Source organism: Phaseolus vulgaris, chromosome 1 (assembly GCF_000499845.2).
Source record: "Phaseolus vulgaris cultivar G19833 chromosome 1, P. vulgaris v2.0, whole genome shotgun sequence".
Lineage (NCBI taxonomy): Eukaryota > Viridiplantae > Streptophyta > Magnoliopsida > Fabales > Fabaceae > Phaseolus > Phaseolus vulgaris.
This window is the reverse complement of record NC_023759.2, coordinates 26,344,034-26,359,441: the sequence shown is the minus strand read 5'-3', so window position 1 is coordinate 26,359,441 and position 15,408 is coordinate 26,344,034. Positions and strand designations below refer to the sequence as shown.

The window sequence follows — 15,408 nt, the reverse complement described above, 5'->3', positions numbered from 1 at the left end:
CCATCTGATAGAAGATCAACTTCCGGTTATTGTGTCTCCATTGGTGATAACTTGATCTCTTGGAAGAGCAAGAAACAAAGTGTTGTGGCAAGATCTAGTGCAGAAGCAGAATATAGAGCTATGGCATCGGCTACTTGTGAGCTTATTTGGCTTAAACAATTGCTTAAAGAATTGCAATTTGGAGAGGTCATTCAAATGACACTTATATGTGATAATCAGGTTGCTCTTCATATTAGCTCAAATCCAGTTTTTCATGAAAGGACCAAATATATTGAGATTGATTATCATTTCATTCGAGAAAAGATTATATCGGGAGATATCAAGACTGAGTTTGTTAATTCAAATAATCAATTAGCAAATATTTTTACTAAACCCTTACAAGATGTAATACTTGTACTCTCATTTGGTCTTTATCATTTTCAAATATATAGTATGTCCTCATCCATGCGTTTAGTACAAATACAATGTCTGCATGATGAGTTTCAGCCATCCTAATTGCTTATCACTTTCAATTATATATTAATAGATATTATGAGATATTGTTAGATATTTCATATTTATGTAATGGGCTTAGCCCATATGTTTCTTTTCTTATATAAACATAACCTAACACAAGGGAGTGACCCTATTCTTTCTTTTCCTTTAATAAGTATCTTTGACTGAATTTCCTCTATTATTTACTTTTATGTAAAAAATGATATAGCTAACCTTAAACAGTGGTAAGGTTTTTGTTAGTATTTACTTTCACGTAAAAAGGAGAACAATGGGTCCTCCTTAAGCAAAAGCATAATAGCAACACAGAGGAGGGGGAGCAGCATAGTCAGGCATCTTCCAGTCTCTCCACATTTCATTGTTTTGCTGATTGGAAACTAGAATGCAAGTGTTGATCATAATTGTGAGTCTAATACTCTGTTTGACATGTATTGAGTCTGTCAGTGCTGTTGTTTCAGTGAGAAAGTTGTTTTTTGTTATAGCAGCAGTACTGTTGGCAAGTGTAACTGTTCTATTAGACAGTTACAGCTAACTTGTAACTAAGCTCTGTATATATAGCCTTATGTTAACAAAGTCTCATATTCATCTAGTATCTTTTACCCTTTTCATAATAAGAAATCAGTGTATCAGTTTTCTATCAATAATTGACCGTGTAAGTAAAGTGAATCTCAAGCACAGAGGAAAGCAAAATGCCAGTATATGTCACAAATTGTTGAAATTTAAGATGGGTGTCCAGGATAAGATCATTTGTCAATTGACATTACTGTAAAGCCACAGTTAATGGCTAGAAAAACAGTACCTCATGGTCTCTTGTCTTTCCTTCTCGCTTAAAAAACCCTCCACTGAAAAATTGTAAATTGAAGTATTAAACAACTAAATAAAAAAAATCATGCAATAAGTAAAAAGAAATCTGGAAACAGAAATGTATATGCCATACCTAGTACGACCAGCTGCTGAAAATCGCTCTTGATAATGAACAGAAAGGGGGAAAAAGTCAGATGGTTCACTAGGAACATCATCCAAGCAAACAGTAGTGTACACAATCTACAATAATAAAAACAGCAGCTTGAATTTTCAAAAGAATAAATGCTGAATTTTCCTTTTATGGCAAAAAAACAGTACATTTTCTACTTGAGTAGGCTAATAATATATTTGCAGAATGTACATAACAACAAATTTTGACCCAATTTTTAAAGAATGTACATAGAAAAACTAACCATATTTTGAACCCACAATACAATAAATTTTCTATAATTGCCTTTTTTGTAAAAGAAGAAAAATATTGGACATGTAAACTAGTAAAGAAAAGATGAACTCTTAAAGTTCAAAGTTCAAAGTTCAAACTTGGCTTGCAAATGTGATGCTTAAGCTTCACAAAATTATTTAAACAAGCCAAATTTAAAGCTTAGACTTGACTAGTCGAAAAAATATGAAGCTTCAGCTCGTTTTTTGTAGGTCATTTAAAGTTTGATCTTTTACTCCTATTATCAAATACATTCTTGATGGAATTTTCAAATTTATTAATTTATTAATTAAAAGACATTTTCATTATAGTAAATGAAATATTCTTGGGTTATTCATGAGCAAGGATAGAGTTATACTCAAGGTTATTAGACTTGAGAGTCTACGTAAACTCGACTTGTTGACTCATAAGAGTCTACATTGTCTGAAAAAAAATATAATATACTAATTCAACATTTCAACATCATAATTAATCAAAATAGTAAACAATAATTCCATAATGATGAAATAACTAAGTTTACTAGTGCACATGACTACTATGTAAATTGAAACTACACCAAAATAGATAAGTTCATACAATTACATAACATAAATTCTTGAGGCACAACAATTAAATAACTAAAAGTGGGAAAAAAAACTCAAGTTTCCATCTCCAATCCTCTAATAACATCATCTCCAAAATCATCATCATCTTCATCACCATCAAGCTCTTCCTAGGATAAAAAGTGTGCATCATCAACAGTAGCATCAGAAACTATATTATCAAGATCAAGTGCATCAAGAGTTGGACCAATTGAACTTGGTCCAACTAATCAACATTTCCACCATTACCTTCACCTTGAACTTGCTCAACCTCAATATTATTTCCCTCTAAAATAATCTATTCATCATCAGACTCAATATCTCCCTCTTCAACAACTTGAGCATCAACTTTTCTTTAATCCCTTTTCTGTACAACTGATTTAAAGTAGCTTGTACATCATCACTTGATTTTTCCTTTCCTTTATTTTTGAACATGTTACTACTACATTGAGTGGTACTCACCCCTTCACTTTGTTCATCATCAAACTCTTCAATGTTATTCAGCACTCTTTTCTTCATTGATGCCTCCTTAGTTGATGCCAACACTTTCATCATTGCAATTTTAACTTCATCCAGCACTAAGGTACAAGGTTCAAAATCATATCTAGTACCGGCAAGATGATGCTTGAATTTGAACATTCCTCCATTGAATGTCTTTGACCAATAATTACAATTAACTTTTTTCCATTGCCCAAAATGTCATTTCCACGTTTCCACCCAACATTTATCATGTCCTACAACATTTTTACTTCTAGGTCTAGGAAGTGAGGATGCATTTACATTGGCCTTAGAAGAATTTAAACCAGTCCCACTTCCAAACATTGTAAAATTTTTGCAACTAAACAAGAAATAGAAAAAAAAATACAAAATCTAAAAACAAACAGATCCAACATAGAGAATAAATAATAAAGAAAGAACAAAGTCCGCTACTAGTATTAAAATTTTAAAAAATAGATAAAAATATAATAGGAAAAATTAAATAGAGAACAATGTGGTGGTGGGCAAAACAAAACCCTCACACACCCCTCTTTGAAGAGATGAGAAAAGACACGACTCAGAGAAGATGACAATGTCAAAGAAATATTTGTGCAGCCAAAAATACTAAAGAGATAATGATACTAACCAACAATGTTCTTGGATCACATAAATTGCAGATGATGCTACCTATATTAAAAACTTAATTTTATGAGGCAACAAGAATGCTAATGGAATTAGAATTTCCTTCGATCTATTAGACTCTTTGTGTAGTGCACACCTCCAATCTTGCATTGAAAAATATTTGTGCAACCAAAAATACTGAAAGAAAGAATGATAGTAACCAGCAATGTTCTTGGATCACAAAAATTGGAAACATAATTTGTGGTGTACTCTATGAGATTATCAATGTTCAATAACTTCAACTCTTCAAGTTGCTTTTTGTTGCTTCGACAAGATTTTCTCCAGCCATAGTTATGCTTAAGAGGTTTAGAAGTTAGTAAAAAGAACTTTAGGAGATGGTTATTAGTGATGAATGGTCTTGATGAAAACTCATCCAGCCTCGAAACATTTGGCTAAGAAGACTGGAAGCAGAAAAGGAGCTCAGAAGACTCTCATCTCAAGGAGAATTAATTGTTGTCTCTCTTCCATTTTTCTCTAGTTCTATAAACATTGTATATAGTATAGGCTTTATTTTGGGCTTGTGTATGGACCATTTTCTTGGGTCATGTTTTGGGCCATGTATTGGGCCGATTAGAGTAGGGTGTAAATAGAAAAAAAAAAGTCTAGCTAGAGTTACAATTGAGCCTCCTTGGACCCATTGACACTCTGGAACATCTAGGGTGCACAAATAAATTACTAGAGTGCAAATAGAAAGCATGGAATGGCAAGGAAGGCATGAAGGTCCACATGTCATCCCCTCAATGGAGAGGATTCCTACCAATGCTAAAAGGCCATTTGTCTTCATAGGAATGGAGAGGATACTCTCCAATAGAGGAGGACACTTGTCAACCTCTAAGTTGAGAGGATTTGCTCCAATTAGAAAGATTCACTTGTCCTTCTATGAGTGGAGAGTTTTTAGGATTAAATCTTGCACCTTGGCTGCCCATAGCACTATAAATACAAGTGTTAGCCCCCATGTAAATTAGCTTTGAATAGACTATTGAATTGCTGCCAAATTTCAGTCTCAACTAGTCTCTTAGCTCACTCCTTGCTAGCCTTATTTCTAAGTGTTTTAGCATGGAACCTCTAACGAGTTGGCCTAACCTCTCTTGAGCTTCATTATCATTCTCCATACACCAATACTTCACGATTTCTTTCACTCATTTTAGCCACCAAATTCCGCACCCCAAACATATAAAACAAAAGACACAAAGCCATGCAAGCTAGGATTGCATCAGGTCTTCTAACAAAGAGAATAATGTGGATAAAGCACAATTTGTGCAAGAAACTTTGTTGGCTGATGATTGATAGACAAAGGTTAATTATACACTTGCATTCACTTTCCCTATTAATGATGTTCTTGGGAAAACATACATGAATACAGTTTCTCTTCACTTGGCATATGAAATTCAATGATTGAAAATGTGAGAAATGTCATATACTAACATGAAAGAAAGACAAAAATTGAGCATTCATCCTTTATGAAGTATTAAACTCAATATAATTGATGGGTAAATAGTCGATTTAGAACAACAAGTATTGGCATATTTTGTTTCTAGTACAACAAGAGAAAAAATTACAGTCTTTGTACAAAAAGTCTTTGTACAAAAACTTTAATTTCGTTAATTTTGTTTGAACTCAGTTGGTTGATGTAATTGAACACGTGTTTGGTCTTTATTAATTGTTATGTGTTTATTGAAGGTAATATTAACATTAATATGCAGTTAACCTTGAAATAAGCCTTTTACCATTTGCTTTTTTCCTTTAATAGACACACGTGATCATTATTAGAGACCAAACACGTGTTCAATTATATTAACCAATAACAAAGTTCAAATCAAACTAGCAGAATTAAAGGTGTTGTACTAAAGACTATAGTTTTTTTTCTTATTGTACTAAAAAAAAATATGTCAATACTTGTTGTACTAAACTAACTATTTATCCTTAATTGATTGTTAGACTAAGAGTATCACATCCCTTCATCAAGGTAATACATTATATTCTTAAATTAAAAATTTATGACTATATTTTGCTATGAACATTTTTATTTATAATATTATTATTGGAGATGCAACAACGACTAGAGATTAAGCCAAATTATAATATACATAATAAGTGGGATGCAAACCCACCTTAAAGTTGATTTTGTAAGGTTAAGTTAGGCATAAACTCATTTCTTGAGATGCTATCAGAGTCATTCAAAGTCTATCTTAGTAAGATGTGTTCGACCTATTGTATCACCCATTATCGAGTCGTTATTGAACCACCCACAATTATCTAATCTCACAATCGAGATGTGCATTCCTAAGCGTGAGGGGCATGTTGAAAGTCCCGCGTTTAAAGATAAGGCCAAATTAGAATATATAAGTATGGTTCAAACCTTACCTTACAAGCTTGTTTTGTAAGGTTAATTTAGACAAAAACTCATATCTTAAGAATTATATTAACTTTTGTTTATATATTTATAATGTTGTAGATATTGTAGTCATGAACGGCTAAGTAAAGATTCAAAAAAACTTCTATATCAAGCAATGGAACTTACTCATGAAAGGAAGAAATGTTTTAAAAGGTACTTTGATGATGTGCATGTAAGGAGACAAGTATATATAGATTTTTGCAAACTTCCCAAATGGAACGGAAGGTTTTGCCAATGTTGACTCTTGTAGGGATAAAGGTGAAATGGATTCAAAATCATAATGGAGATTATTCATGGAACTCATGCACCAACACTTCAAAAGATAGCACTTAAGTTACTTGAACAACCGTGTTCTTCTTGTTGTGAAAGAAATTGGAGTACATACTCCTTTATACATTCCTTGAAACAAAATGGGATAACACCTCAAAATGCAGAGAATCTAGTATATGTTCATCTTCCCTCAAGAAACTCCTCAAAATACAATGAAGAGACAACTAAATTGTGGGATATTGCAAAAAATGACTTTTCATTGGATGATAATGGGATTCTAAGATTGCTAGCTTAACTATTGATGAACCAAACTTAGAAGTTGTTTTTTCATGAGGATGATCAAACATGATAGTTTGCATAAATTTTTCTTTTGTAGAACTTTTCTATAATTGTTTCTCTTGATTTTTTTAGATTATAAAATTAGCACATTTTAATAGACTTATAATCATATAAATATAAATATATATATATATATATATATGATGTCCTATAATTTTTAATTTAGTTGTATCTTTGTATCCATGTCCATGTTCATGCTTCATAGGCATAACCACCCACAAAATACAAGTAGCTCCACCCCTATTCATGAGCTTTTAATATCAAGCTTCGGCTTAACTCATTTATATGATTGAGCTTAACATCAAGCATAAGCTTGTTTGTTTATTAAAACAAACAAATAAACATCATCGAGAACATAATGATCCATTTTCTTTTCTTTTCACACAATTGAGAACATAATGATCAATTTTCTTTTCCTTTAACACAATTGAGAACATAATGCACCCTAAGATATGATCACAGATAGCAATTAGTTTTCTTTTCTTTTAACACATTTTTTATCCATGTGATCATGTTTGCAATCATGGATAAACTAATTACTAGAAGAAATATGGGAACTTACAGTCTCTCCATCTGTAACTGTAACAGAGCCACTTGCCTGTCTTCCTATATGACCAGTCTCAACCAATATCTGTAAAATGCCACAAAACCTAATATGTAAATCAAACTAGTACCGAATGCACCATTTCCATTCTATAAAGATATTGTAGGATATTGCATCAACACCCTAGATACAACAATAATGTAACATAAAAATAAAATGAAGATTTGTCATTTAACAAAAAAATATATGCATTCAAGGACATAAAATCTTGCAGAGAAATAAAAAAAATATATATTAAAGCTACAAAAAGGCAGTCACTTCCATGGACTCAAGTATGCTTATTGCAACAGTCACCTAGTTGATAACCAAAAATTAGGGGTGATTCACATCTTAATCAACAAACATTCCAAACCAATTAAATGTAAGTACTAATGAGCTTGAGTTCAAAAACTTTTCATTTATAAACCCAAACTTACAAAAATAGAACATTAGAACACAAGTCATGATCAAAACTAAAATACACAATAAAACAAGAGCATAACAATGGAGATTTTGCTGCAGAGCTGAATATTCCACCCAGCCCATCCAAACCTTTCTATTTCACTCAACTTTACCTGCTTTCCTGCCAGTCCTTACTCTTAAGTGTGGCATAGGCAGCAAGGTTCCAAGGGAAACTCTTAGTATTTAACTTAAGGGCAATATATTAAGGCAACAACTATTAAACCCAAGACTCTTTCACCTTCCCATGGTTACACAAAGAAATAGCCAGCAATCCTTCTTAAATTTTTTGCTGAGACCCTGGACAGTTTGTTAATCCCCTAAACAGTTTGTCAATCCCATGAACGGTCTGTTAAGCCCATTGACGATTTGTTAAGCCCTTGGACGGTCTGTTAAGCCCTTGGACGGTCTGTTAAGCCCCTAGACAATTTATCAAGCCCCTAGACAGTCTGTTAAATCCCTAGACAGTCTATGACCCACTAGACGGTCTAATGACCAGAAAATCATAAGTGGAGTTTCTATTTTTATGTTTTGATGATAACAAAAACTAAATAAATGGGTTACTTGTATCTTGATTGTTCTAACAATGTTTTGTACAACTACAGTTTTCAGTAGACCCTCTAAGCATCTATAGCATGTGCTCATAATAGACCATATGATAAAACTTGTTAATTGCATAACAGAATTCATACTGAATGTTCTATTTGTGATTTGAATAATCTAATAGTGTTTTGTAAGTATGTAGTAAATCCTCTAAGCGTCTACAACTTTTGTTCATGACAGACAGTCTAATAAATTGTTCATGATAGACAGTCTGATGAACAAAACATGTAACAGGTTCTTGATTATAAGAATTAAACAAAATCTTTTAAATCATATATATCTACTAAAAGTGTGTTCAATCAAAGAGATATTATATCCAAAAATGAAAAGATTTCAATCTACATATTTTGTGGAGTGACTCTAATTGACCCTGATTTTTAAAACTCTAAAATCTATCTTATCCTAAACAAATTTGTTCAAATAAATCTTGCACATATATTTCTAATATATTGCAAATATTTCTAAACCTTTTTTAACAAAAACAATTTGAATAATGAAAAATCTCGAGTACTCTATTTTAGTATGACGTTTCATCTTAAATGAAAAGATTTTCTGATTATGTTTTAATTTGTTTTTACTAATCCATATTGCAAATACTTTCAAATTTGTTTCTTAAACAGGTTCAAAGAAAAAACAAATTGAAACATTGGCAATCTAAGTTTTCTGTTTTAAGCGTCTATCGTCAAAAAGAACAAAGGAAGATTCAAGTATCAAACTAACCAATTCAAGTATCAAAGGACAGATTTGAAAAACTATATAAAGGGATTAGAGGTAAAGAACAAAAGCAAGGTAAGCCAAGTTGTTCAAATGATCTTGCTGAAATTACAAGAGTTATAGTGACCACGTCTAGTCTTGTGGGTTGAGTGTTAAACCATTGTATTTCTTCACATTGTGAAGTTATACCCTTGTGAGCCTTTTTTATGCTCTCTCTGGGAGTATTCTTTATTTTCTTGAGAGTTCTTAATCTCTGGGGTAGGTTAAGAAGGTGTAACCTGAAGATATGAGAATACTCATAACCTGGAGAGTAAGAATACTCGTTATAACCAAGTGTGTTGGTTAGTGGAAGCTCTTATGCCGTTGCTTAAGGGGACTATATGTAATCCAGGTATGGGTGAACCAGGATAAATTCTTGTGTTTATCTCTTGTTACTCTTGTTACTCATGCTTTGTTGGTTACTCTATTCTTCTTGATAAACCATTTGTTAGATGGTTCTACAAAAATGTTTCTATTAGATGATCAGCTAGACAATCTACTAGACTGTTGTTGTTATCCACTGTGAAAAGAGTTAAAGACTCCACTCAACCCCTCTAGAGCCAACTGTACCTAAATTTTCCACTGTAAAACTCTCTTGACATAGCTATTAGAATATTACTATCCATGATTCGATGCAATTCAGCTAGATATTGATTCATATCATAAGATGAATCTCAAATGACTTTGGATCTTACATACAAGTGAATCACTGCAATATCGCATCATCAATAAAAATCAAATACTTCAACGATTCGTAATATTCTTTTTCTTTTTTTTACTTTTCTTTCACTAATTTTCTTGAAAGAAATTGAAATCATATAAGCTTAAATCATTAAAAAAAGGAATTGAAGGATAAGTTCCAAACTTACCCTATTTGATTATTTCACTACTTTTTTTGCTACTTATTCACTTAATGCATGCACTGTTTGGCTGTTCATTGTTTCATTTCATGTCCACTCTTCTAAAATAAAGGCTTCACAAACTTAAATATAATATAACTAATAATATAATTTCACGAGACTTATGGTTTAGTTGTGTTAGCTCTTAAATTCAACCATATATATGGTCCAATATTATATATTTGAATGAAGTCTTTTTCATTGTTTCTGAATCTTACATTCGATACAGATTATGATTCATGACTCAAAAATTAGCCTCACAATTCAGAACACAAATATGGATAACTTTGGCTCTTTAGACTTTCAATCAGACCTAAACAACATTAAAATTGCAATAAATCCTTTACAAGAAAAGATGCACAACTATCAAGTATATTGATAATCTTTCAAAGAGACAGAAGAAGGAAGCATAAATAATTATACGCAGTGTTTGCCCAGCTGGGTTTGGACTTCTCTTCTCCTTGGAAGAAGAAGCAAGGCCAAACACATTTTCTAAAATGCTTTAAACAAATTTAGTAACTTAACTTTTACAAAAGAAAAGTAAAAGTATCTTTCAATAAAAGAAAAGTTAGCATCTCTCTCACGTCAACGCTTTAAGCTGAAAAAAATTAAAACTTCTAAAATATTTATAATTTATATTAATACACACACATATATATATATATAGAGAGAGAGAGAGATGATAATAAGTATTTTGGGTTGAAATGTCTTCACCAATTAGTACCCGATGACTACTCCCTTTATTTACCTGACTATAAATATATCCAAAATTTAAATCCTGTAGCTCACTATGCTATGAGAAACATTTTCAAATTTCAGTCAACAGTTAAAGCAAAACCACTCTCTTACAAGACCAAACAATCAAATTTCAATCTGTCAAGTACATTTGAATAATTGAAAAATAATTCAAACCTCTAAGTCCACAACCCAGTCCCAACCAAAACAAGCCAAACACTTCTACACAGCGCAAAAACAGAAAGAAATTCAAGCAACCAAACTCACATGTCTATCACCGACGGGAATCTTCACGGAATACGGTTGCAGTGCGCCACCGTCGCCGACGACAGACTCCGACACCTCCGGTGAGTTAGCGGATGCTCTGACCGCGGAGCGGCGGCTAATCCTGCCAGAAAGAAGCGAGCGGAAGTTGCATTTGCGGGAAGTGGCCAGTCGAGGAGAGGGAGGGAATAAGAGCGAATTGGAGAGGAGAAAGTGAGGTGATTGTGAATGGCGTTGCAGCGTGGCGAGGCCATGGAGGGAGCTGCTAGGACATGCTAGCATCGTCTTATTATTCTTTCGCTGTTAGGGTTTTGGACTGTGGAGCGAGGTGAAGTTGTTGCTTCTCAGAGTGAGAGAGTGGTGAGAGTGAGAGCGGAACAGAGAGTGATAGATAGAGAGGAAAGAGAGAGAAGGAGAAAACGCTGCCGTTATCCGCTTCTGCTATTTGGTTCAGACGCGCGCTCAGGTTATGGGCTTTCTTATTCGGTATTTCATTCATACTTCCTGCACCCTTTGTATTTCTTCCTACACCTCTCTTAACTCAAAAAGATTTCTAAATCTCAAAACTGTTGATATTTGTCCACAATCACTCAAATCAAATATAAAAATTAAATTTAATTAAGTTTTAATTTAACATAAAATTTAAATAAAAAATAATACTTTATATTTTATCTTATATTAGTTTTTTAGTTATAAAACTGTAAAACATTTTTACAAAAATATATTATAAAGTATTTTTACATAAAAAATGTAAAACTTTTTGTATAAAAGAATTCTTAGATATTCTATGATAACAAAATTTAAATAAAAAGATAAATTCTGAATTTTTTTTATATGATTGTAGTTATATATATAATTTTTATTTCCTTCCATATTAATAAATAAATTATATAATCTTATAGTTGAAAATTATAATACAAATTTATTATCATATAAATATATTGTAAGTAAAATACAATTATATCATAAAATAACATTAAAGAGACATAATCATATGAGTTTTTTAATTACTAATTAATTTAAATATAATTTTGCATCACAAAATTTTGAAAGATCTAATGATAATAAAGTACGACCAAGTAATATACATGTTAATAATATTGAATATGAGTAGTACACTTTTATCACCAACATATAATTTACGATATTTTATTAATTCGTTTATACCTCTCTTTTAATTTTTCTAAGTATTTCAATTTAAAGATTGTTGCATTAAAAAAAATAGTTTTAATTGAACGTGATTGGTACACTTTTTATCACCAGCATATAATTTATGATATTTTACTAATTTATTTATATTTCTCCTAATGTAAACTTTGTTTTAATATAAAATTTAAAAATATTTTATACAATAAGTACATATTCAAATTTTTTTATATTCTTTGTAATTCATGTTAAGAAAAATAATTAATTAATATATTCTATATATATCATTAATTAATTTTATAATATATATTATGTGTATTTTTTGTTTATTTAACATGACAAATGATAATTTTGTAGAACAAAGATTTCAAGGATCGAATGACAATGAAAAATGACTAAGTAATACACATGTAATTGACATTGAATATGGTTAGTATACTTTTATCATAATATTTAAGTTATGGTAGTTTAGAAAAGTACTTTTACTTCTCCTTTAATATGCAATTCTATTAAAAAATACAAAAAAAATTTATTCCAAATTATTAAGAATGTAGAAATGCAACATAGATTTCAACATACGCATAACAATGCTCGAAACTTTTCAAATATTATTGCAATGATGAAATTTCGGTTGTTTTACCATGAATCACAATATATGTGTTGCTTAGGTGAAAAAGTGTTATTTTCGGATGTTATTGTTCTAAATGTGTTCTTCAAATATTTTATGGTTGTTCGTCTAAAAGTAGACATTTTAAACAATATACCAGAAGTTACTATATGCTTTTATTGTCATATGATGAGATTGAAGGAGACACACAAAATTTATACCAAAAAAAGTTGATCCTGCCTGTTGACCAAAACGCTAGAGCCTTGCCTCGTCAAACCTGGATCGACTTCTGCGCCGTGTTAGCCTCCGTCCTTCACCGCGATCTACCTCAAGAACCTGCAAAAGACAGAACGGCGCCGCTGCGGCCGATCACGCTCCGACGCCCAAGTCAGCGACTGAACCACCAATTACTAAGAGAAAAACTCAAGAACTCTAAGGAACCGTGCAAAGTTCTCTCTCAGCGTACTCTCGTTCTCGCAGTTGTAAAGAAGTAATCTAAACGCGTGCGTACCTCAAAGTTCGTTGGAAACTCTTATATACCTGGGCACTTTCTCTCTCCTGGCAGTTACACATCTGGACACGTGGCTCGCATCCGGCTGTACACGTGCCATCATCTGGAGCATCCTTGACTTGGGCGCCACTTCTTACTCTTCAGGGTTTTGGCTAAGTTACTTATGCATGACACAACTCAGTGCATAATTGCCTTGGAGCGTGATCTCTTCTGGGTGGCGAGTTCGGGTGCCTTCGTACACACCTTCCATGTGGTCTCGCCGGCCGCCTTCATGATCTACTCTTCTTGCTTCACCGTGTATGCTCAAGTGTGCTATCTCCCGAGCTCATCCTCTGGCCGGCTGGGAATGACTATCTGACTTCATCTTCGGCGACGTCCTTGTTTTGGCGATCTCTAATCACTTGGTCACCTGGGCTCACATCTGGCGACTTCATCTTCAACCTGGTGACCGCCGGTTTAGGTATGCTGGAGATCGGAGCATGCCAACTTAATAATTGGCGACTACACGAGCCCCCCCGACTTCCTTCCCTTCTGCCAGCCAGGTGTCCCATCCAACACGCCTATATAATAGCTTGATGCCACGTCATTACTTCCGACTACCAGGGCGGTACAAAAGTGTTTGCACTTCATTGCTTCAAGTGGCCTGTCGTCCCATATTTTAAAGCTTAAAAAAGGTGCATCATTAATATTGTTGTGAAACATAACCCTAAATTTGGGTTATGTAATTAGCCAAGATTATTCTATCATTGGTTCTACATGAACATGTTTGATGTTAAAATATTGACAGGTCATAATGTTGGAAAAAAAAATCTTTCTTACCAATAATTAAACATAAAGTAGAAAGAGCAGGTTTGCCATATGTGTTTCTAAAGAAACAATTTATTGTGAAACTAAGTTTTTCCATTAGTATAAATAAATCACGGGGACAAAATATACCCAATGTTGGAATTTATCTTTCACAACATGTTTTTAATCATTATCAATTATATGTTGCATTGTCAATATGTGTTCCCCAAACTTCAAAAAAATTCTTATTGAAGAATGACACCTTGAAGGAGAAGATGAAAATTTTACAAAAAAATGTTGTTTATAAATAAAATTTTTTATCTAAAAATCATTATATTCCTTTTTATTTATGTGTTACATAAGCATGTATATCTTAATATTTTACTTAATTAGACATATTTAATAAATACTATTTGTTAGATTAAAGGTAATGTAAAATACAAGGAGAACTTACAATTCAATGAAAATACAAAAATATAACATTTAGACATTTGTCTACACAAACATGTAATTGTCAATATATGTATATTACATATATGTATATTACATATATGTTTATTTTGCAATTTATTGATAATTGACATTATTCCATAAAAAATTAAATTTGTAAAATAATAGAACACTTGGAATGATCACCAATCACTAACATTGGTTAAATCAATTGACAATAATGTATAATAATGTTGCATAATGATGATGACAACAACAATTTTTATTAATATGGATCCACTTCTTCATTTTAGGTTCATCGTTTGCAAACTTATTCTATTAGATGAGGCTCCACATTAACAGCAAATAAAACACAATTTTCAAATTTGATAAAAAGAAAATTACTCTCTCCAATAACGAGGTACTATATATAATATGCACTTTCTAAATTCTTTTAATTATAGTTCTTATTATTTATTCAATCTTTTATTATTCACTATACTAGTAATATGTCATAAATACATTGTATTAATTTCTTTTATATAGTTTTTTGTTTAATTATGGATGACATGTTCAACTCAAAAGTACGAAGTGTTTTTTTAAAAGTGGATTTGAAAAGAATGTGTGAGGAAAGTGAAGTTGTTTAAATTAAGTTGAATAGAATGGAAAGTGAAAATTTTTTTTATGAAAAATTGTAATTGATTTAATATATATAATAAAGTTTAAAAATTATAAAATAATATATAACTAAATAAAAATAGTAATTTTATAATTAAGTAATAATCTTAATTTTTTTATTATTACTATTATTTAATTTTATTTATTATTTATAATTATTTTAATTATTTATTATAGTTGTTATTTCATAAATTTATTATTTATTTTAATTATCATTTTATATGTTTAATAATATTTTATATTATTTTAATAATTATTATTATTTATATCATATTATAAAATTAATTAGATTTATTTTACTATAATATAAATATTAATATCAATAAATTAATAAAATAAAAATATAATATATACTTAATATAATAATTAAACGTATATAATAAAATATGTATTTATAATTGATTATGAATTCACATAATCGATTATCATAGCTATGTTTTATTTGCAAATCTTCGCAATTATACATACAAATAATGT

At 31.3% G+C, this 15,408-nt stretch overlaps 1 protein-coding gene across 2 annotated transcripts in view; it reads right to left on the bottom strand.

Annotated features, from left to right (window-relative positions):
- LOC137813823 (polyribonucleotide nucleotidyltransferase 1, chloroplastic) overlaps positions 1-11,238 on the bottom strand; it is a 61,742-nt gene extending 50,504 nt beyond the window's left edge. For both annotated transcript variants that reach the window (XM_068616265.1, XM_068616266.1), the window contains exons 1-4: positions 10,778-11,238; positions 7,041-7,109; positions 1,430-1,536; positions 1,292-1,334 (exon numbers count right to left, since the gene is read on the bottom strand). In XM_068616265.1, the coding sequence (XP_068472366.1) occupies positions 1,292-1,334; positions 1,430-1,536; positions 7,041-7,109; positions 10,778-11,056 (498 nt within the window). In that variant the 5' untranslated portion in view covers positions 11,057-11,238. The remainder of the gene's footprint in view (positions 1-1,291; positions 1,335-1,429; positions 1,537-7,040; positions 7,110-10,777) is intronic.
- Positions 11,239-15,408: the final 4,170 nt, after the last annotated feature.